Source organism: Alexandromys fortis, unplaced genomic scaffold (genome assembly GCF_014885135.2).
Source record: "Alexandromys fortis isolate MF-2015 unplaced genomic scaffold, M_Fortis_MF-2015_v1.1 scaffold_8_1_9099942, whole genome shotgun sequence".
Classification (NCBI taxonomy): Eukaryota; Metazoa; Chordata; class Mammalia; order Rodentia; family Cricetidae; genus Alexandromys; species Alexandromys fortis.
The window spans coordinates 4,003,094-4,026,902 of record NW_026067898.1 but is presented as its reverse complement, the minus strand read 5'-3'; the positions used below and the strand labels follow the sequence as shown (position 1 = coordinate 4,026,902).

Sequence of the window (23,809 nt, the reverse complement as noted above, 5' to 3'; positions counted from 1 at the left end):
ATTACAGAGGCAGAACACACACACACACACACTGTGTATGTCTATGTCTATACATACCACTGGCATACTTTTTGAAGTATACTTTGTATACTATGTTTTTCCTGCAATTGAATTAATACTCTTTTATTTCCTTAAAATAAACTAATCTGAGGACAGGCAAGATGGCCTAATAGGTGAAGGCTGTGGCACTGACCATCGAGTCTGACACCCCAAGTTTGATCTCCCGTATGCAGCCGTGAAAGGAGAGAAGCAATTCTACAAACTGTCCTCTGACCTCAGCACATGCATCATGGCATGTGCACATCCAGACATATCCACACACAGTGGACTAACAATCCAACAAATGAAAAATGATAAGTACAATAAAATTACATACAGTACTGTTAAATTAATGTTAACAATGAAGATATAAAAGCGTGAGAATTTTAAGGTAAAACAGAGCTTTGGGTCCTGGAGGTCTGTGGTACCCTGAGCGTGTCTATAGCTGATTACAGCTCTACTTCCTGCCAGGGAAACAGCAGAAAGCCCTTTGAGATACATTGCTCGTTATCCTCCTCACACGTCGACAGCAATGTATTTTTGACGAATGCCTAAAGCTTTCTTTTTCTTTGTCCACAGTCGCAGAATGCATCCCCTAAGCAAAGGAAGCAGAGTGTGTACACACCGCCTGCCATGAAAGGTACTGTTCAGGTACCGTTTTGGGGTGTCGTGAACGGTGGTTGTTAGGACAAGCTGTTTGTCGCGTAGACTGTTCTGTAGATTGCGAGCTCGTCTCAAGGCTGTGATGGGGAAGGCGTTTACATCTCAGAAGCATTGTTCCCTTATGGGTGAGGCAGGCAGTTGAGGATCTGATGACAGCGAGGAAACAAATTTTCAAAATAATGACAAAGATTTTTTTCTTTCACCTTTCTTTGCACCGTTTCTGTGAATTTTTCCACAGTCTCTAGTTATACTTGCTGATTGGCGCATGACTATCAGGAGTTTGGGGTTTTGTTGGTTTCTTTTTTATTTTGTTGTTGTCCCCCCCCCTTAATTCAAGGAAAGCAGAGGAGTTTGAGCTAGGTGGAAATGGAATGCCAAGGGTTGCCTCGCTGCCTCCTGTCAGGAGCCACTCTGCTGAACCCCACCTAGCACCAATTTGTGGAGCTCTTGCCAGCTGCCCAATCACAGCAGAGAATGCTAGCTCAGATGTTGGCGTTTCCCCAGACTTTCTCTTCAGCGTGGAACTGCCAAGTAACATCTAAGTGTATCAGTATTTTGACTAATACTAGTTCCAAGAAAGGCTTCTTTTCTTTTTCACACACAAATGTTCCTGACACAAGCAGCGTCTGTCCAGGCCAGTATCTTGCCTCCCAGCTTGGCTCCCTGGCTGTTGGCTCTGGGTTCATCACCCAGAGCCCTCCAGCTCTGACTCAGTGCCCCAGAAGCCAGCGGGGAAGCTTAGCAGTCAAAACCAGGAGTGAGAGTTCCCACTTTTTCTCCTCTTTTGGGGGAGGGGGATAGAAATGGATCCATAGCTACTCTCAGCAAATCTCAGCCTTATGCAATTATAAAAGGGTGAGTCTGTTTGTACAGGGATGAGTACAGGATGCATTGTCTGCATTGGAGTTTATCCCAAAGCAATTGCTGAAATTCCTAGGCATCCTTGTCTAAAGATTAGTGTGGCATTTTAAAGATATTTCTTCATTGTAAGTGATTTGTATTCTTCAAGACATTTCAGTTTTGGCATGAATGGGCAACAATGAAAGATAAATGTGTAATTGCCCAATTCTTTCCTCTGTTTTATTTTGGGATAGCTTAAGCTAAATAAAGTAGTCCTCAAGTCCTCAGAGAATAACTATATTATTTTGAAAGGAAAATCTTAAACTCCGAGGCCTGAGGGGCCGTGGTGCTCATTATTTTTAGCTCCCAAATATTTTAAGAATGTGGGATTCTAGCGTTAAGGAAGCTAGTTCAACCAAAGTATTTTAAATATAACTTTACCCTGTGGACCCAGAGACTGTTCTTCAACAACCACCATCTACAAGAATGAGGTAAAGCCTGGAGGAGCACAGCCATGCTTTCGTGAAGGGATCCGGGGGTTGATACAAGTCACTTCGTGAATATCTCTGTTAGTTTTCAGCTTATGGCAGAAGAGGAGGGCGATTCTAAATGATTCCCTCCATCTATCTGTTCCTAAGAGCTGGAAATGGGTGTCTGAAGACCAATTGAACCAATGGTAACATATGGTCTATTTTGAGTAAAGAGAGTAGCTTTAATCATAAGACGGATGGCTGAACAAAGGGAGTGTTGTTGAGATGGGAAAGACATTCATGTCGTTGTCCCAAATGGGAAGTTCTTCGGATTGCAGGGGAACAGTGCACAGTGCGGAAAGTGAGAGCAAAAGGACTTGCTGGGGGTGTACGGCACCCACAGAGGCAATTAACAGTTGTGAAACGAGCAAACAAAACAACAACAAAAACTAGGAGGCACTTGTGCCTGAAATATTCTTTCTCCCTCAAAACTTAATTCTTCTTCGTGCAAGCAACACCGAATTAGCTTTTGCTGGCACCATATGCATTGTTGACAGATGGCAAACTGACGATGAATCTAAGGTTTCTTCACCTCCATTCCTACTGATTTTCATATTCTCCAATCATTTCTTGCTGTCAAACTATAAGCCTTTTTTTGCTTCAACATTGTCATCTCAATAGGATTTTCTATGTCTAGAGCTGGGCTGTGGAATTGACGGATCATAGTTTGTCTTCTGATTCTACCGTCCGTTATGATTTCAGTGATCTCAATGGTGTGCCATCTACAGAGAAAATAATTTTCTCTTTCATATTCTTAATACAAATCCATTACAATTCTGCCAAACGGAACAAAACGCAGACAGAAAAAAAGAGAGTGCCCCGAAGCACTTGGGTCTCCCTCAGGTTCACGCTTGCTTTGGCTGCCATGATTTAGCAATTATCCACCAGACAGAACAGAAGGCTCTCCCTTGGCATCCGAGATCCTCGGAGGCTTTCATCTTTGACAGGTTGAGGCGCTTCAGATGTCCTGTGCTCACCACACTTTTTATAATATACAGATCAACCATAAATTTAAGATACATATTGTACTTCAAAATGACAGACATTGACATTTTCATCAAAAACCCTGACTTTTCCCTTGCACTATAATCTGGATAATTCAGATAAGTAGAAAGTTCTAAAGATTATCATAAAAATGACAGCGGATGGCTGGAGGTCCCTGTGAACTCTCCTGGGGTTGATTTGTGTGGTTGTCAGCCTGCAGTTTACAGAACAGTCGATTAAATTATTGTTGGATTGCTTGGGTCTTGTTTTCAGGAAAGCAAAGTGAATTTGAATCCTGGCACCAAAACTGGCTGACTCATTTCCCTGCTGTGTGTGTGTATGTGTTTGTGTGTGTGTGTGTGTGTGTGTGTGTGTGTGTGTGTGTTCTACTGGAATTCAAATGTGATTTACTGCAAAGTAAGTGCTATTGATTTCAGTGGAACCTGAACATTAAACAAAGGAGCAGATAGGAAACCCACTTAGTGTGCAGAGCCCATTAGTATTATATTTCTATTCTTAATGTACAGCAAGCCGTATGCTTCCTTTACTTCACAAACATCTTCTCTCAGATTTCTTGTAAAGGAAAATTTTAGTTGCTTCAGTGCCCTGTGAGTGCTCTTCTGAGCTAAAGGGTCAGGTCGATCTTCAGATGTAGAAGGCGTTTTCACTCCAACCTCATATTTTTAATTGTTCCAAAGACTGCTGCGTTCATAAATTTTTAATCTTAATTTAGCCTCCTCTCATAAATAGAGCAACAAATGAAAATATGGAACAACCCAGTGTAGAAACCGAATGGCCTAATAGAAAGGCTAAAAGAGTCCTAAGGAGGGGCCTCAGACTGGGGCAATGGGGGTGGGATATTACTGAAAGATGATCCATCTAATCTGCAGGGGAAGTTGCTTGTCACACTGATTTCAGGGGAACCAACACGACAGAACATGGATTTTGAGTGACAGCTCATCAGGGTCTCTAGCTTGACATCTCTGTTTGTGAGCTGAGCCACCTTCAGAAACTCAGGGTCAATCTTTGAGTCTTCTATCGTTGGCGCCATGGAGATCATCGGGAAGCAAGCAGAACGTGAGCAGAAAATGCTTAAAATAGGCCTAACGGAACTGGGTCCATTTTAAGTAGTTATTTGGACCCTCGATGGAGAATGAGGTGCAGCCACGCCATCTCAATCAAGGCCTTAGGAGTTGAGCAAAGAGAAAATGGGGAAAACAGAGCCACGGCTGGGAAAAGGATGAAACCTGCTGCAGGTCTGCCCTTACCCAAGGGGAATGCAGTCAGCTTTAAGGGTTCCTGATCCTACCCTTCACGGCATCTTGCAAGCGAGACTATGATTTTATTCAGCTGAGCTACAGGCAAACTTAGACAGTATTCTTTGTCATTCTGGTTCCCCTTCAACACAGTATGGTCGCGGCTTCATTTCACCCAGCGGCTCCTCACAGATGCCATGTCCCGCTTTCCCAAGCGAACTAACAGTGCAATCAGACATAGTTTCCAGAAAGTAGAAGAGCGAGGTTTTGGCTATGGTGAATTTGGATGCAGACACAAAGAGTACAGTAAATGTGTCTTGTGACGGGGCTGAGTGCACTATGGACACACAGCTCAAAGACAGTGCAAGTAGATTAACAGGGATTGTACTGTGACTGTGTCTCGGGAAGTTCCCGGAAGGAATCAGTCAGCTCCACACTCTGCTGCCGTTACTAAGTACTGTTCAGAAATGGAGGCAAAAACAGAGGGACGGGGTATTGGAGCTGCTTACTAGGGCGTTTCCACCCCGTCTGTCTCCTGAGAACACTGGTTCTCAACTTTCCTAATGTCACAATCCCTTTAATACAGCTCCTTGTGTTGTGGTGACCCCCCAACCACAACATTTTCATTGCTACTTCATAACTTTGCTACTGTTATGAATTGTAGTGTAAATGTCTGACATGTGACCCCGGGGTATTGTGACCCTCTGGGTGAAAACTACTGCTTTAGAGCCTTTCTGGCTTTCTGCAGCTCCTTTGCAGGTACTCATTATATCTGTTGTTCTAAATCTTGGAGGGTTTTTATTTTCACTGTTGTTTTGTTTTGTTGCAAGATTTTTGTTTGTTCTGTTTTCGAGGGATGTGTGTGTGTGTATGTGTGTGTGTGTATGTATGTGTGTGTATATGTGTGTGTGTGTGTGTGCACCAGTTTAGTTTATTTACTATGCAGGGTAGGGTTCACTTGTTCAATGCACGGTTTCTAGGTAACAAGGCACATTCTAAATATACACAAATCTTGCTCCTTAAAGAGTACGCTCTCTTTCCACACCCACTTCCTCTACCACTCTCTAATTACTCCCTCGAGTTTTAAGTTTATCTTCCTTCATATCTGAAAACGCAGGTTGGGGAACTAAGAATGCTCCCTGCTCAGACGTCAAGTAGATGCCTTTCTTTCTTTCTAAGGACAACATTGAGAGAGAGTGGAGCAAAATAAGGGAACAGACATGGACTTCTTGTCATACAGTATCAACAAAGACTACTAACTTAAGAGGATTAAGGAATCGGGAGATGAAGTAAACCTCAAAATTGAAAATTGGGATAAGTACTTTAGTCAACTTCATGATGCTGCTTAAAGCACTTGAAAGTGAGGACACCATTTAATGGGTGTAGCATATCCTGAAGAAGAGGGAAAATAGGTCAGGGAGCCTGAGCCAGACTCTGGGGGATTAGAAGGAGCATTGAGATTTCACAGAAAGGACGGTAAAGGGAGATGGTGGAGTTTGCGAAGCTGACCCCAGCAGCTCAGAGGCTGACTGATTGTTAGCCCGCTTCCAGCTGTGAAGATGGCTCTGGGAAAGCACTTTCAGCTACCACCCCTTCACTGGCAGGGATTCCAGGAGGTATACTCCTGTGCCCTGTGAGCTCACCATGGTGTGTCTGTCCAGCAAGGCTCACTGTTATTAGGAGTAGTTATGATCCTTTGCTGTGAAGACATCTGTCGATCCTGCCATGCCTAAAATCCAAGAAACTTCAGAAGAGGGTGACTCTAGAGAACAAAAAGTTAAAGAGATGAAACAAAGCCAGAGGGGGGACTAAATGAAGTCAATTGAGCCATCTGGTATCCATCTTTGTGACCATCCCAGCTGCTTTTGTTACCATCCAAGCGGCTGCCTCTAATAGGTTTAAATAGACAGTCGCCTTTTAGCCAGTGGGGAAATCGCCATGCTTTGGATCCCTTTGAAAAGTTCTGGTTCCTATCTGCCTTTCTTATTAACACTACTTTTCAGCCAGAGAGTCACACACTAAAAACATGAATTATATATTTTGAAGTAGAATCACAGAAATACTGGGCAGTTAGCACATCTGTTTCCATAGACTGTACACCTGTCATCTCTGCTAAGTCTTACGTATAACATTTATTACACACCATAAACCAATACAGATGCTGTCTTTGTACTTGCACTGTGTTGTTCAACATTTTCGTTCTCTTCCTGCAAGCCATTCAGGGGTGAGGACGCATGCAGACCACACTGTGTGCAGTTATTATCTCCCTGTGTTTTTCTCGTCTGTGACCTCACAGTTTCTCAGACTTTTCTTGGTGTGATAGCCTTGAAACTTTTGAAAACATTGGTTGGCTCTTTTTCTAGGACAAACATTTTGGGTTTTTATGCTGATTTTTTCATGATGAGACTTGGGTAATGGATTTTCGGAAGAAAGCTCAGAAGATAAAGAGACATTGTCCCCATGATGTCAAGGATGTGGACTATTAGCATAGCTCATCCCCTGTCCGGGTTTGGGCTTCTTAGGTTTTTTTTTTCTCCAATTTTTAGATTTATTCTGATTACTCCAATGAATAGCCAAAGATCCTGCAACCTTGTAACTTCAGGGGATTTTAAAATTCTTTACTTACAATGTATGCGTGTGGGTGTTTTGCTCACCAGAATGTCTGCATCACAAGCATGCAGTGCCTACAGAGGCCAAAAGAGGGCACTGTATCCGCTGGACTGGGAGTCACAGGTGTTAGTGCGCTGCCAAGTGGGTTCTAGAACTCAAACATTGGTCCTCCAAGCTTTCTTATTGGGAATCTTCTTATATGGTCTTTTCATTCTGGTTGCTACAAATTATTCAGGTTTTCTTAAAAAAAATAATCTCTGTGATTAGTTTAAAACACAAATTTAGTTCTAAAATGCAAACATGCTGTAGCTCCTCCTACAGTAACAACGCTGTCCTCGAACTAAGCTTGTCGCTAACCTCTCTCCACGGCACAATTCCCCCTAGACGGCTGGCCACACAAATCCTAGTCTTGCTTCTCATTCCTCTAGATATTTCTGAGTAAGGACCTTAAGTAAATCTTGTGCTTCTTACCTGACTAGCCACAGCCTACCTCCTCTCTTTTCTTTTCTTTTTTTCATGCATAATCATTTATTGAGCTCTACATACAATACTTCTCACATTGTTCCACACAATAGGAACAGAAGGAACATTGCCAAACTCTTTTTATATGGCTACAATTACCCTGAAACACAAATCATATAAAGACATTACAAAGAAAGAATCACAGACCAATCTCACCCCTCTCTTTTATTTTCCTGTTCACCCTCTCATTCCCACTACAGCTATGTTGAGCTACACTTAGTCCTGTGAAAATATACGAGGCTGTTGTTCTTTGTGCTTTGTAGCCCAGCCTCACTTCTGTAGAGAGTTGCTCCTCGATCCCATTCCAAATCCTTTGAGATTGGTGGTGAATTCTGCACATGCCTCCCTGTGGTAACCTGTGATTCCCCATGAGCTAAACTGACCCCTCCAGGACAGGAACCAGGGCAGGTGTATTCTGTTTCATTTTCCCTTTGTATAGCAAGAGCCCATAAGAAATGCTGGATCTGTGGGTAAGTAATCTTTCTGATTTAGAAATTATAATAACGGCTTAATTTTGTCCATATTGAAGAAAACAACTATCAATTTCTTGTGTGTTTTATTCATTGACTCAATTACTCTCTCATGCTGCCAACATTTATAAAATGCCTTCTGTCTGCCAGGTCACAGATTAAGCTCTGGAGTTGGCATGAGCTAAACGTCATCTCTGCCTAGAGTAAAAAAAAAAAAAAAGTCAGATGAAACTATGAGCTGTATGGATGGAAGCTAATTATAATTACGGGATGGATTTGGATAGCAGCAGTAGAAGGTGGAGGAGGAAGTCTCTAGCTCTGCCTGAACATCCAAGGGAGGCTTCACAGGAGACACAGACTTCTGTTTTCAGAGGTGGGAAGAGAAAGCTCTCAGAAGAGAGGAGTGGAGGCGAGATTCCAGGCAGATGATTTGACAGAACTGGACAGACAGAATGTGAAAGAATCTTTTCCAAACTCTGTGAGCTGCCGAGGGTCTTCCAAGGGCTGTATTCTGAGACAATGGCATGTTCTATTCAAAATTGTTTTCTGAGAACAGAAAATAATGGGTTTCACTGTAGCATTGTAGACATGGATATGGTTGTACTTTGTGCATGCCTCCCCCCTCCCCCCCGCCACCTTACAGTCCTTTGTGCCTGCTCCTCCCCAAGTCCATCCCCTTCTGCTCTCATGCCAACAGACAGCAGTCAAAGGACAGATTCTACATGTTAGAGAAACATATAACATCATGCAACATTTGCCACACTTTCCTCCATTTCCTTATCTTGTTCTTCCTCCCACCCCCACCTTCTTTTAGACCTTGGCCTCCATCCTGCATCCATTTAATTCCTTTCTTTCGCTCTCTGTCATACACACACACACACCCTATGTAGATTTCACATTAATACACTTTCAGATAACATATATGTATGTGTGAGTGCGTGTGTGTGTGTTTGTGTGTTTATGTATGCGTGAATGTGTGTGTTTTCATTATCGAATATTTTTCCTTGTTCCCTCTCCACCTCCTTTTTTTGAGACAGGGTCTCTCACGGAAACTGAAGTTCATCGAGTCGGCTAGCTGGCATGCTAATGAGCTTCAGGAATCCATCTTTCCTTCCCCAGTGCTGGGATGACAGGAGCACAGGGCTGTCCTGGCGGCATTTTACCTGTGCATTGAATTTAGGATCTCCTGTTTGCATGGCTCGATAGGCTGAGCCATCTCCCCAGCTCTCAGATTTACTTTTAAGATTCTTATGTTACCTAGTCTCCCAGTGACTGAAAATATGGGGGTGGAGGAGAGGGACATAGGAATTGATACACAAAACATAATTGTTCTTTCCATCAGACTACCTCTGATTATGATAATTGCCTCCGTTTATCTCCTTGTCTCCAGCACTGTTGCCTGTGGAAGGATGATTGACAGGCAGACCTATTTGTTTTCTAAATAATAGCTGTGACTTTGAGGAGTTGAACTACTCATAACGTTATCTTCCAAATAAATTCATGGAAATCCAAGTCAAAGTGTGTTATGATAGAAAGCATCATAATAAATTGAGAGGGATTGGTTCTTAGTGGCGTGAATTTAGGATAGGATTACATTTTTTGCAAACATGTGCTGCTCTGTAAAACTTGTCTAAACATGTTCCCTCTTAAAACCGTAACATTCTTGTCTGAACTTCAAAACCCAGGCTGATCTAGAAGATAATTTTATGAGCAGTTTCATTAATTCCTCTATCAGCGGATCCTCTTGGCCAAACCTACATTCCAGGCATGGCCACACTGAGTGGGCCATTTGTTCTGAAGGGACCGTGGAATGGCGATATGGACATCAGTGTCACTGATGATCGGATGGTATTTCTTACACTGGAACTCTGCAGAGTTCTGGACTGGGTGAATGACCAGTGGTAAACACTATCCGTCAAGTTTTGAGTAAGTTTCCAGTTGTGATTCCTTCACTAAGAGGTAAAATGCCAAGTAGAAGTGAGTTGTTCAAGGCCACGGTCTCAGGGAAATAGGCTCGCAGCACAAGCACAGACAATAAGCATCAGAGTTTACATTAATTCATATTCTACGTTGAGTTCTTGCTGCTCTGACTACCAGTTAGGGCTGCACTGCACTTTTGTGCCCTTGGTAAATATGCCAATCCTCTTTTGCACTGGATCATGTGACACACACCTCTTTGGAGTGTCACTGTTCTACCTTATGAAAAAATTCAAGCTTAAATGTTTTCATTGGCTTTCAAGGTAACACCCCAAAGACTGTTCATCTTTAAATTCAGCAGGAACTAGAATATTCAGAGGCCTTTGAAAGTGTCAGAGAGTTGTTGTCTTTTTCTTTCTGGATGTGAAGCTGTTTCTCAGTCTTCATATTCATTTTGGCAGATTATTGGTTATCCTGGTTCTGGTAGTGTGGGGGGCAAAGAACCAGGAAGTGAACGGGCCAGCTCTAAGAGCTGGTGCCATGAGGGAACACTCAGAAGCATGATGTCATTGAGGAGAACAGCTGTGATCCAAACTCTGGCCCAGACTTACTGAAAGCATCCACTATATTATATTCACTATGTTTGTCAAAAGTAATAAATTAAATACTGAGAGCGTTAAAGAGTCACCTTTTGTTTCTTTGCAAACTTTTAAACTCAATATGTGGTCCAACATCCTACTAAAAAGATAGCTCTCTTGTCCCTGCAATCCTTTTATTAAAAAGGATTTTATTTTATTTGTGTGTGTGTATATGTGTGTATGTGTGTATATCTGTGTGTGTGTTTGTGTGTGTGTGAGTGTGTGTGTCTGTGTGTATTAGTTTCCCCACATGGATGCTGGGATTAAACTTTGGTTCCCTAAGAAAGCAAGAAGCACTCTTAACTTCTGAGTCATCTCTCCATCTCTTCCTTCAGTTCTTTCTGTATTTCTGAAGGTTTACGGCCTTCTCTTGATCTTTTACAGCAGACACTGGGTGAAGATGAGAAATGGCAAGAAATAGCAGTCACAGTTCTGTTCATACACCGGCTAGAGACAATATGGGCGTGGTAAAAACTCACTGGCCCTCCATGCCAATTTTTCCTTATTTTTTCTTTACTCCTTATATATAGAAGTTTCCCTTAAACGCTTTGAAATGTAAAGAATGGGTACTTCGAATCCTTAGGAAGAAGTTCAGCGTGTTTAAAAACCTGAAGAATTAGCCTTAGGCATTTGATGCCTTTTCCTTTGAGTGGTGAGATCTCCGCCAAATTACAACACCGTAGGTGTTTATTTCCACACACAGCCACTTTGCTGTTTTCTTATGGCTATCCTAGAACACAGTGAGCACAGCGATAATTACTCCCCATATGATGTTTGGAATAGCATGTCACCTACTTTTAAATTGCTGTTATCTATTAGGCCTGAGAAACACCGCATTCTGAGCGCTCGGCTCCAGATAGTCAAGAGGTTTCCCTCTGTAGGCTCATTCAGTGACAAATTAACGCTGAGTTCTGCTTCAGTTTCTAGTCTTAGAAAAGTAAGTATATTTCATGAATTGAGGACTACTACAGGATGATAGTGACTACTTACATTTTATTAAAATAGGCCTTAAAATGGGTTTTTGAATAGATAAAGCCAGTCACAACAATTTGTAACTTAGTTTAAAATATACTTTATTTTTAGATTAGTTTAAGTTTTACATTTATATTGTTTATTTTATTGATATTTGACTTGCACAGATTTATCCTACCATTGTAGGAACTGGTATGAATCTTTCGAGAAAGTTCCCAATATCTCTAAATTTTTCTATAAATGATAGATTTTGATCTAGGAAAAAAATGAGATAGCAAATATCTTCCCCTTCTGCCTGCTTCCTCTCTCCTTAGTGCCTTCCTCCCTCCCCTCTTCCTCTGTTCCTTCCTTTCTGCTTGCCTATTTACACCTCCCAAGATTAACTCTGGAGCAAGGCTCAACTTGCTCTCCTCCTCAAAATCACAATAGTGCCGATCAAAGCCTTTGATGCTATTGAAGACACAATATATAGAAATCACGACAAGGGATTGGGAGGGAGAAAGCTTGGGTCTGCAATTTCCAACAAAGATTCTCTTTCTTGCTTTGGGTCCTGATGTTTAATGAGGTCAACTCACATCTTCTAATCCTGCCATTATTCCCTGAGGTAATTGCCCCTCTACACAATAAATTAATTAGCACCTGTGAGATCATTTCTTTCAAAATACTTCTCTATTGATCCTTCACAATTATGTATGCCTGTAGCATCTCGCTTATGATATTTTCTTCACATTCCATTCCCCCCTGTTATTAGGCAACTCTGTTGGGTTTTAAATAACACACCTGTAAATACCAGCATGGGGAACTGGGGGCGAAAGACTCATTTGCAAAGATTCTTAGCCTACAATATATAAATATATTTATCTAAAAATATATATTTTACCAATGCTATTCATTCTAAAAATTGTGAAAACAATAAATATTTTCTTTTAGGTTTTCTTAAAAGATGGAAGATAGTGGGCCATGTAGTTATGAATTAATTACTCTTCTATAATTACTTGGTATTAGTTATTTTTCTCGTCGCCATGACCAAATGCCTGGCAAAAGCAACTTAGTGTTCCCCAGGTTGGAGGGTACCAGGCACCTCAACCAGGAAGACCCGGCAGCTGGAGCGTTTCTGTCCATGATGACACATGAGCTTTGTGTCTTAGACGTAATGCAAACTGAAGAAAATCTAATTTGAAGTCAAACTGGAAGAAGTCCAAACCCTCAGTGTAAGAACTGAGATTCTCCTTCATGACTGCTGACAGCAAAGAATTCCAAAATCCGGGAATGTTTCTTCAAGTTTTAGGTAGTTTAGACATTATGCTACATTGCGAGCGTTTGCGTGCGTGCGTGCGTGTGAGTGCGTGTGTGTGTGTGTGTGTGTGTGTGTGTGTGTGTCTGCTTACCTAAGTATGTGTTCCTGCAGGTCTGTGTGTGCCTTGCTTTTGAAGACAGAATCTTTCATTGGCCTGGGGCTCATTTACTAAACTAGACTGGCTGGCCAAGGAATCCAGACCCCCCCTTCAAACTGGAGTTACACCTGTGTTCCACCACTCCTGGCATTTTTATGTGTGTTTTGGGATCAAGCTCAGATTATTACACTTGTGTGACAATCATTCTATCAGCTGTTTCATCTTCACAGCCCCAAGCCATATGTTTTTTAGTATCATAAGATTTCAGGTACCTAACCGACTTTTAAAAATTAAGGAGACATGTTCTCAGCTTAATGACGTCAAGGAGAAAGCTCGGAAGGTTTCGATTTTAACAAGCATTACTTTTAGTTATCAATATATTGAATTACACATATTAATTAATAAATATATTCTATTTCCATATTTAAATAAATATACTTATTCTACATATTCAATATTTTAAAAAACAGAGCTTCACTGTCAACTCCAAAAGCTTTGCTTTTATTTAGTTAATATGGAGTAATTGTCTAATGTCCGAAGGTCTGAAGTTTTACTTATAAGGCCAGACTAAAAATCTTCTTTGCTTTTCATATCAGCATCCTTAGTTTTCTAGACAGGCATTTTTAATCCCTTCTGATCTCTGAGATAAACATATATATTTTTTCACATAATTGTGTGATTACTCAGTAGACTCAAACAGATCCCTTGGAGCTATTCCAGCATGTGTTGGATAAATACTGTTCCTCTCCACCTCTGGGAATTTGCCAACAGATCGCCCAGGAATGTTTTGATCCTTTATACAAACACTCCATGAGCAAGGAGCCTTGACTTGGTGTTTTCTCCACTGGCAAGGAGACCTGAAGGGTTTTGCACAGTTCTGGTAACAGCATGTGAAAGAGAATGAGCAACTTGTGAGAGGAGCGCCCTCTGCTGGTTCACAAAATTTCAGAAATTCATGCAGAAAGCAGTGCTTGTGATTCAGAGAAAAATGTATCCTTTTCAATACAAAACAGGCATCTACTAATGAATAGCCAACATAAGGAGTTCCTATTTTTATTGTTCCTAAATTGAGAAACACACAATTTCTGTGTCTCTAACCGTTTAGCACATATGTATGCCAACTGAATCTTGTTTTGTATAGTAAAACAAAACACAACCGGTTTTACAAATGGTAGGCAGGTATTTTTTTCTGGATAACCCTAACCAAAGGGAACTTCTCCATTAGATTTCCACCCCTGAGAAACTCTGAACCGTCACATGCCATGACATTGTTCTCAGGAGGTAGTACACTACCAAGAGGTGGCACCCAAAATATGTAAGCCTAGGACTGTCTCTTTCAAACTAACTAAACCCTCCCATCTCTTCTCTAAGATGCTGATGGCAGCCTTCATTTGGGGAGGGCACAAAAGAGGCCTAGAGTAGAAGAAACTGGAGCCTTGATGGTTCCATTCTGTGTAATCACCAAGCTACCTGTTTCCCCAGTTTCTCATTCATTTCTATAACTAGGAGATTATAGCTTAAGGGAACTTTATGAAGTTTAAATAAAATAACATGTTAAACAAAATAGTGCCCATGAACTTGACTTAATGCCATTCCTAAGAAGGGTAGAGATTACCAAAGATTCAGACCAAGAACTAATTTCCCCACTAAACATTCTGCATGGCCATGCAATGTGGTCACTCATACTTTTAAAAAGTGAGTATATGGCTACTGTAGCAGGCTTTCTTGTAGGTCACCAACCATCTCCCAAATTATGACACAGAGACTTATTATTAGTTATGAATGCTCACCTTATCTTATACTTGTCCTACTAGCTCTTATAACTTAATTCAGTCTGTTTCTCTTCATCTACATTCTTCCCTGGGGTTTTCCACCTTTCCTTCATTCTGTATGTCCTGTTACATTTCTGTCTGGCTGATGTCTGTCTGTCTGGCTGGTCCTGCGCATCTCTCTCCATTTCTCCCTTATCGTCTCTTCTTGTTCTCTTTCAAGACTAGAGTCCTCCTCCCACCTATTCTCTCTGCCTGCCAGCTCCTCCTATTCCTTTATTACTTAGCTATTGGCTATTCAGTTTTTTAATTGGACCAATCAGTTTCCCTAGGCAGGCAAAGCAACACATCTTTACATTATTAAACAAATGCAGCATAAACAAACGTAACACATCTTCATATAATTAAAGTAATATTCCATAATAGACTACCATAGTTATACAATCAAAAAACTATTTTTGATGCAAAGGAAATATCTGAGGTGTAGGGGGCTAGAAAGATGGCTCAGTGGTTAAGAGCACCGACTGCTCTTACAGAGTTCCTGGGTTTGATTGCTAGAATGCCTGTGACATCTTCAATCCTTCTCTAACTCCAGTTCCAAGGGTCCCAACACTTTCTTCTGGCTTCTCTGGGCACACACATACATGCAGATAAAAAAAAACCCATACACATAAAATACAAATAAATAAATCTCAAAAATGTTTAAATGATCCAAAATATAGTAAACCCCTCTTAAAGAATGGTGAAGTCTTAGATCATTACATGTGGCCATAAAAGAAGATAGTCAAATGATTTATTCTGAGGAGCAGGATTAAGATAATATGGGTAGACATTATAAATTATTACAAATAAACCCAGGTCTCTGTTAGTTTTCTGTTACTACTTAGATAGCAAATGTTGATTTTATCATATTAGGTTTTTTTCAAGATAGTACACAGTAGTTTTATCATCAAATGGCTAGCTAGGGAAGTGGTTTGACCCTGATGTTGCATATGTTTAGAGGGACAATTTGCCTCCGGGTGACACTGTGCTTGTGAGTTCCCCATACACAGGTTAAGTCACTTTTTGTTATCAGGTAATAAAAAAGATGTCATAGAGACAGTGTCGGTGGAGGGTAGGTAAACCTGATCCCTGAAGCTGGAAAATTGGTGTCTGAGTTCTAGCCTCATTTATCTCTCTGACCTGGAGAACGCAGGCGGTTGTTGCCCTGTCTAGTTTTACTGTCTTGGTCTGTAAGATACATCAACAAAAAACAACACTTTCTATGAGCTTCCTTGGACTGCATTAAGAATTGTCAAACATTCATGACTTAAAAGACAATTTTATTCTCTTAGACCTTGAGAGGTTTGAAATCTGAAATCAAGGGGTTGTGGTCATGCTACCCCCCACCAGCCCATGGGAAATTCTTCCCTGCCTCTTCCAGCTTCCAGCTTCCGTGGCCAACAGTATTTTCTGACGTGACTCCATCTGCTCTTTGAGCTTTAACCTAGTCCCTGCATCTTTATTCGCATGCCTGTGGACACTTCTGAGTCTCTGAGGGAGTTCCCCTTCTATGAGATGCCAGTTGTTGGATCTAGGACACTGGATAACTCATTTAACAGAATTCCGTGGTAATTGCATGTACAGTGGGATGCTGGGATTGCATACCGATAGCCCCAACTATGTGGGAAGCTGAGGGGGATCTCTTCTATTTATGAATTCAAGACTGGCCTGAGAAACAGGTAATTCACCTGAAACATTCTCTTTCCCGTCTCTCTGACGCATCTTCATCTTAAAAATGCTATAATTTGGGGTCATTTTTCCCAAGATTTACTCTGTTCTTAATTGCATGTGTATATGTGTGTATGGCACATAGGTGTGGCATCTGCAAGTGAGCCCTGGAGCTGGAGTTACAGGTGATTGTGAGCCCCATGACATGGATGCTAGGAACTGAACTTAATCCTCTGGAAGAGAAATATACACTCTTTACCCCTGAGGCACTTCTCCAGCCCCATCGCAGATTTTCTTATTCTGTTTATGACTAATTTCCTATATCCACATATTAAGTCCTAATTGTTAGGGATAGGAGCCCCATGTTCACCCTCGGTGTGTGCAGACATGTTGGCTCAATAGAACATCTCAGGGGCTGGCTGGGCCTCAAACTCAGGCCATCTAAAAAAAATTTCATTTTCATTCCCGTAAACAAATGGCTGGTTTTTTTGAATGCTACCACTGTTCTCTCTTTGCTCAGATCCAAACCCTCAGCATCATTTTAACTGCACTGTTTGTTGTTCAACCCAAGCAAGACTTGAGTGATTCTGCTTGACAGCATCCATCTGTCACATCCAACTGACCTCTAGAGGGTACCCTGAGTGTACCTTCCTGTTATATCCTTTATATTGTCTCAGCTTAGGCCTCTCTCAACATTCACCCAGCTGACCTATAAAACACACACACACACACACCATGAGTTATAGCAGAAATATGGGGAAAATATGTTTCTTTTAATTCAGATGATTTGATATAATTCTCATGATTTGATGAAAATGTTGACTGTATTCTACTGGAAGACGGAAGAGGAAAGGAAAGTCTTCCCAAGGGTGAGTGGAGGTAGCATGAGTGTATTATGGATGAACATCTGCTATGAATATATAACAAGCTAACTACTTACTGAGTTTGCACATAGACTGCCTCTATTGTAGAAGAGAGATTGGGGAAGTTGATTTCTTTCGTCTGTAAATTGGAGTTGTCTCTGTCCATAGGGTTCTCACAAAGAGAAGTGAGGAGCGATGCGGAGGCCGCTTCTGCACTGTACTGCATCCTTAAAATACTGCTGTTAGTTATTACAGAATTCAAGGATCATATTGGCAAAAATACTCTGAAAATCTATTTGGCTTATGATTTTTGATGGTTCATTTCATTATAAGTATATTTATAGATCCTGTTGGATTTTTAGCAAGACTGTGACCATCTGAGTACAGAATTTGAAAATGGAAGGAATGCGTCCTTTCTGGTTGTAGCACCCTCTAGTGTCCACATAGCAAAAGGCACTGTCAAGTATTGGAGGTCTCAGCAGTATTAGCAGAGAACTTCTCTAATCAACTGTAGCATCCTTTCTGGGTAGTCCCAGACCCCCTCTCCCTCGGGGACAGAAGGCCCACAGTTGATGTCTTACAGAGCAAGGATGCAGTTGCTGTGGTGAGCACTCCATCAGGTCTGGTAGCCCCCATGGAGGAGCACCATGCCTGGTTGGACAAAGTTAACACATGAAGACTGAATCGACTTCTCTGTGACCACCAGCTCCTAACGTACCTTGAGAATCCATGGATGCCTTGGGAGAAGGCCAGAGAATGGCTGGTTTCAAGGGGACCTGATTTGGGACTAAGAATCTAGAACAGAGATCCAAGCATTTGTAATACTAAGAATCTCTGGAATTTTTGTCATGTTATGAAAGTACAGAAAAAACAAAATTGTGAAGAAAAACAGTGATGTTCATACTTTTCAAACATTAATAGGGTCTTGGTGTGAGGCACAGAGGAAACAAGCGATTAAAAGGAAGTTGACATTTCCACACATGTGTGTTTTTGCAAGATTTCTGTAAGGTACACCTGTCCCCACACACGGAAATGCACACTGCTTTCCAGGAGAGCAGCCGGGTGTGAGGATAAGCCCTGGAGCAGTAGGGACACAGTAGCTGTGATTCTTCTCCTGAAACATTTGTCAGTGTTTTATGAAACTTTACTCTTCAGCCACGTCCTGAAGTTTATAAAAAAGAATGCATCTGGGTGCCAACAATGCTTTCTTCTAGGAGATAATTAAATTCTGGTGTAATTCACCCTAGACAAAGTGGGCAATGCCTTGTCTTCCATTGCCTCTGGCTTCTCACACTGAACAATCCCTTAAGAATTTGCTGTGTATGTTCCTTCTGCCTGCGGCTACTGTCTGCTCTGACTGTATGACAACCCCCACTATGTTGTGGAAGTTGAGATGTTTGTCATTTATTTCCAGTGAGTACATGACTCCACAACATGCCTCAAGGGAGGGGAGTGTTTAATGCAGGCAAAGGACAGAGAAGAAAGCTGGTCACACGGCAGGTGTGTTTGTTCTTCTTTACCTTCCAGGATATTTTAGGGTTCTAGTGAAATGAAAGTTTATTGATAAGTACACATGCACATACATACATACATACATACATAGCACACACAAAGATAAGCAAACAACAACAACAAGACCCTATAAGTTCAGACAAATTGTGGACTGAAAATATTCAAATTATATCAATCTAAAAAGTAATGTGCATACAGTTGGATTTGGGAGTATACCTATATTTATGAAATATATTTAAAATATAACTGAAAAGCTAGGTAAGATTTTATAAAGGGAAAAATGGGAAAGGTGCCACAGGAAACAGTGGAATAAAATAATCCTGAAATCCAAACGTAAGTGGCATTGTGGAAAGCAAGCAAACAACTTGTAAAATCTGTACAGAGAGAGCTATCGCAGTCAAGAAAACTGTTGATACTTTTAAATACAGGCAAATAGAAGCTGATATTTCTAAAAATTCATATTAGTGGTTTTCAACACACAATAAAACTAAGTCTCATTCATAACTGAGAAATAAAAATCAAGCAGTCTTTGAATGTATATGTTTAAACATTTTATGTTTTAGTGGTGTGTGTGTATGTGTGTGTGTGTGTGTGTACATAGAGCACACATGTAAGTACACATACAGTGGCATCAGTGTGGAGGTCAGAAACAACTTTGGGGAGTCAGTTTCTCCTTCCAACTCAGGCTGTGGGCGTTGATCTCAGGATGTCAGGCTTGTCAGCAAGCTTTTGTCTGGGGATCTTTGCCCCTAAGATTTTCCTTTTCCTTTTCTTTATGAGTTTGTGGGGAAAAGAGACCCTGTCATTGAAATGTGACTTGCTGCAGCTTTCTTGAGAAGGTAAAACATGTGTTATCTCTTGCTCCTAGATTTCATTTTTAATCTGTCATAAACATAGAATGAGATATTCATTGAGTACCATAAAATATTAGGGAACAATATAAATTTATCACTATTCTTCTCTGCTATGTGAAATTAGTTTTGTGAAGGAAATAGAGTAAAAATGTTCATAATAGTTACTGGTGTGAGACACTGTTTTCAATAAGATAGAAACTAAAGGATCAGAATGGCAAGTCTTTATGTATACACTATACCAAAAATCACATGCAACATGTGCCCACGAGGTCAGACAAACTCAAATTCAATAATCAATACAGTATTTCCCTGTAAGGTCCCTTCTGTGACTGAAACAGTCTGTGAGGGATGGAATTTCTTTAAGGAGTAAGTTTTTCTACATTTTTCTGGCTATAAAAGGAATGATAATGTTCTTCAATAATACTGGAAATTTATGGTATTAAAATTATATAAAGAATGTCTTCCTTTTACTATTCAGGTAAAAAAGAGTCAGCACTAAGCCAGTAAATGTAGAAAAAAAACAGTGAAAGTAAGATATAAAGCAGTAAGAAAGGTAATAAGCCCCGAGGCAAAAGGTAGATAAAAAGAAACTGGATAATTTAAGTTAAAAGTTCTACTTAGAAACATGCCTAAGCTAGCATAAGCATTCAAAACGAATAAATAAGTCTCGGTGTCATGATTTGGGAAGTGGTTGATGGCCCAAAAGAAGAAAGCCTGGTACATTTTAGCACCAAATGTGAGGCTCAAATCCATGACCCACACAGAGATTAAGACTCTCATGCTAGGCTGGCAGTTTGTTGACAGAGGTTTCTGTGGCACCCAGTCCTGCAGCTCTGTTCAGTTCCAAAGAAACACTCAAAGGCCGACACATTAATTATAAACTGGTTGGCCTATTAGCTCAGGCTTCTTAACTTTCTCTTACATTTTAAATTAACCCATAATTCTTAACTGTGTTAGCCACATAGCTTGGTACCTTTTATAAGTGGAGCAGTCTCATTTTGCTTCCTCTGCATCTGGGTGACAATTCCAGACTGAGCCTTTCCTCATTCCTAAATTCTCCCATTCTGGCCACCTTGCCTATACTTCCTGCCTGGCTACTGGCCAATCAGTGTTTTATTAAAACTAATACAAGTGACAAATCTTTATGGGGTACAAGACCATTATCCCACAGTAATGCTTTACTAACTGAGGTAGCTTATTGAGAAGGGTCTTTTTTTTTTTCTTTAATCATACTATTAATACTTTTTTCTGATTGTTTCCATACTTAACTAAATTTTGTGGGGATTATCAGTCTTGTTCTTATTCAGTTGGTATTGACATGATTTATTTCTTCCTCTTTCATGAGAACCTTTCTTTCCTTGGCTCCCTCTTGGCACAACTCTTAGTGAGTTTTCCCTCCCATCTCCTTGCTGTTCAGACCTCCAGATGTTGGTTTGATCCTTGGATTAGCCTGAATCCTCAGTCTACACTGCTGCCTTTGCCAGGAGCCTTTAATCCAGAGATTTCAAATATCATGGTTCACACATGAAGCCAAATCTCTCTCACTGAAATTCCATATACTCATATCAGATTTCCAAGGGATTTCAAGAGAGTCACTTGTGTATTTCACAGGCATCTTAAACTGAACGGGCCTCTAACAGACACCATCCTCTGTTCTCTATCAAACCTATTGTTATAAAAGACAAACAAATCCCACAAACCACACCTGAGGGAAGTTTTCTTTCCCTCAGCTAATGTCAGGCCCATCCTGCCAGCAGAAAGCAGTGGTCTTTCTGAGTTCACTGTCACTTTGTCTGTCTACTAAGGTGTCCCATTGTCCCTCTCCTCAACCACTTCTCCCAGCCCCTACAGTTACCACTGGTGTTTGAGCTGTTGATATTTTCACTGGAATCACCAACTGAGTCACCATGTGCTCCTTTGAAAGCCTGTAAAACCCAGGACCTGGGTATGATTCCCTCTCCCATCTTCTCGCATTAGCTCACTCTGAAGCATAGTGGCTTCCTTGCTGTTTCTTAAAAAAATGCCACTCACCCCTCTCCTTGGGGCTGCTGTACTATCTGTCCTACCTTTATCTTTCTTTCCTCAATATCCACATGACAGCCCCAACCTCCAGTTCTTTTAATGCTTTTCTCAGATGCAACCCCTGTTTTGGGAGGACAATATCCCATGTGGTCCAGGATATCCTTGAACTTGCCACAAAGCTGCAGATGATCGAAATGTCTGATCCTGCCTATACCTCCAACTTCTGAGATTACTGGCATGTACCACGAAGCTTAGCTTTATGACATGGTAAAAACTCAGGGCCTCATGCAGATAAGTCATGCACTCTACCAACTGAGATATAAACCAGCTCGGCGTCATCACCTCTGTGATGAAGATTTCAAGCCCATCCTAATTCAGAGTAAACTCTTGAGACGTGTCCCCTGCTTCACATTTCCCCCCAAATACTTTCATGTCTGTAGTGTATTTTTTTCTTGAGTGATAGCTCATGCTAGATTTTTATTATCTAGACTCCCTGTTGGAATAAATTTCATAAGCTCGGGGTTTTTTGTTTGTTTGTTTGTATGTCCTAGACAAATTCCCTGCACAGAGTATGTCCTCCAAAATAGCAGCTGAGATGAGCCGAGGAGATGGCTCAGAGGGAAAAATGAGTGTTGTGCAAGCATTTGGACCAGAGTTCTGATCCCCAACACCCATGTAAATGCTAGGCTGTGGCCACTTGTGTGTAAACCTGGTATAGAGAGGCAGGGCATGCCCAGAGAAAATTGGTTATCCAGAGTAGCCCAACCAGCAAGGTGCAGGTTGCATGAGACACCCTGGCTCAGTAAATAACCTGGAGAGCTTGGAGGAAGATACTTGATGTCCTTCTCATCTTTGATTGGCAAACTCACACATGCCTACACACATATGAACATGCATACACACACATGAATACCTCCACATATGCATACGTACAATAAAATATCTGTTAAAGCAGTGAATGGATTCTGAGTATCTGTAAGCTCTACGAAATAGTAAGCATATCTGACTAACACTCAGTAGGTACTAAAGGAAAGGTAAGGTTAAATGTGGGTTTATCCATTGTGACGTGTATACCTCTGAACACACATCTGTAGTTTACAGTACTATATGTTTTTCTTCGTTGGTCAGAATTTTACAGGTTTAATTTTGATGACCGTGTAGCTTTTTAGGCTACTTTGTATATAGCCTTTAAAGACTTTATAAGTCACACAAAGGTAATAATTGTTAGTGAGCTCTTGTGGAGGGCAACCATAGACTAAAAGATGTTTGTCATCTGGTGTAGCAAATGATGCTATGAAAACGGCCTGGTCCAAACGTGGCACCGTCCCTAAGGTGCGCAGTCATCCATCTCCCATGAGATGGCCTGTTTAAAATAAGGGTTATGTTGTAGTTTGCAGTAGTTTTCTATTTTAACTTTCGTGGGATTTTTAAAAGCTTTTTGTTTTGAAAAATTAAAAGCCTAGGTATATATTCACTAACTGCAGACAGGCATCCTGCGATCAATTTTAAATGTTGTAAGTGGTCTTGTAGGCAATTGCTTGCCGCCTTCCTCCTCAGAGTTCGCCAGGAGAGCAACTAGAAAGGGCATGCATCTTACCGTTTCCTGCTCAGAGACTTTCCTGACAGTAAATTTCTACCCTGGTGCCTTGAGCATTAAAAGCAGACACTTAGAAAATGTGCTCAGGAAACCTACCATAGTTCACCAGTCTTCATTTAAATTTCCAAAGATAAAATAATTACCATACGGGCAACTCTTGCGTCAATTTCAAGGCTGTTGGTGTTCATCCCCAGCAGGCCCATGGAGTTTGGAGTTTGTCAACTTGTACATCAGAGTTCGCAGACAGCAGTCAAAGTAATGAAAAGAGAGACTGGGAGCTAACCACGGGAAGTACGTCATGACAACTTGGCACAGCTTTTTTATCTCCTGATGTCCTTGGCCCTGGGAAGCGGCATGAGTATCCCAGTGGCGCTGGGCGTTTTTTTCTCTACTACCTAGGAAGGCATTCTTGCTTCAGACCTGTGTTTGGTTTAATGTAATCAGGACCAAGATAAACAAATTTGCTAATAGGGTTATATGCAGAAAGCCTGCTGTAAACATGCCTGGCCTGGCTGAATCACATTACTTTTCTCTTAGTAGACAAAACATGCCTTGTCCAAATCCATTTATACTGTCTTAATAACACTCCAAAGGAACTAGACCCCTGGATCCTTTCAGGAGACTCGAACGGTCTCGGATGCTGGAGG

General features: G+C 41.1%; 1 protein-coding gene across 2 annotated transcripts in view; it reads left to right on the top strand.

Moving 5' to 3' along the window:
* The window catches only part of Ppp1r1c (protein phosphatase 1 regulatory inhibitor subunit 1C), a 90,287-nt gene that overhangs the window by 46,909 nt on the left and 19,569 nt on the right, over nucleotides 1-23,809 (top strand). Inside the window, exon 4 of one of the 2 annotated variants that reach the window (XM_050120248.1) lies at nucleotides 619-690. In XM_050120248.1, the coding sequence (XP_049976205.1) occupies nucleotides 619-690 (72 nt within the window). The remainder of the gene's footprint in view (nucleotides 1-618; nucleotides 691-23,809) is intronic. The other variant, XM_050120237.1, reaches the window with a different exon arrangement.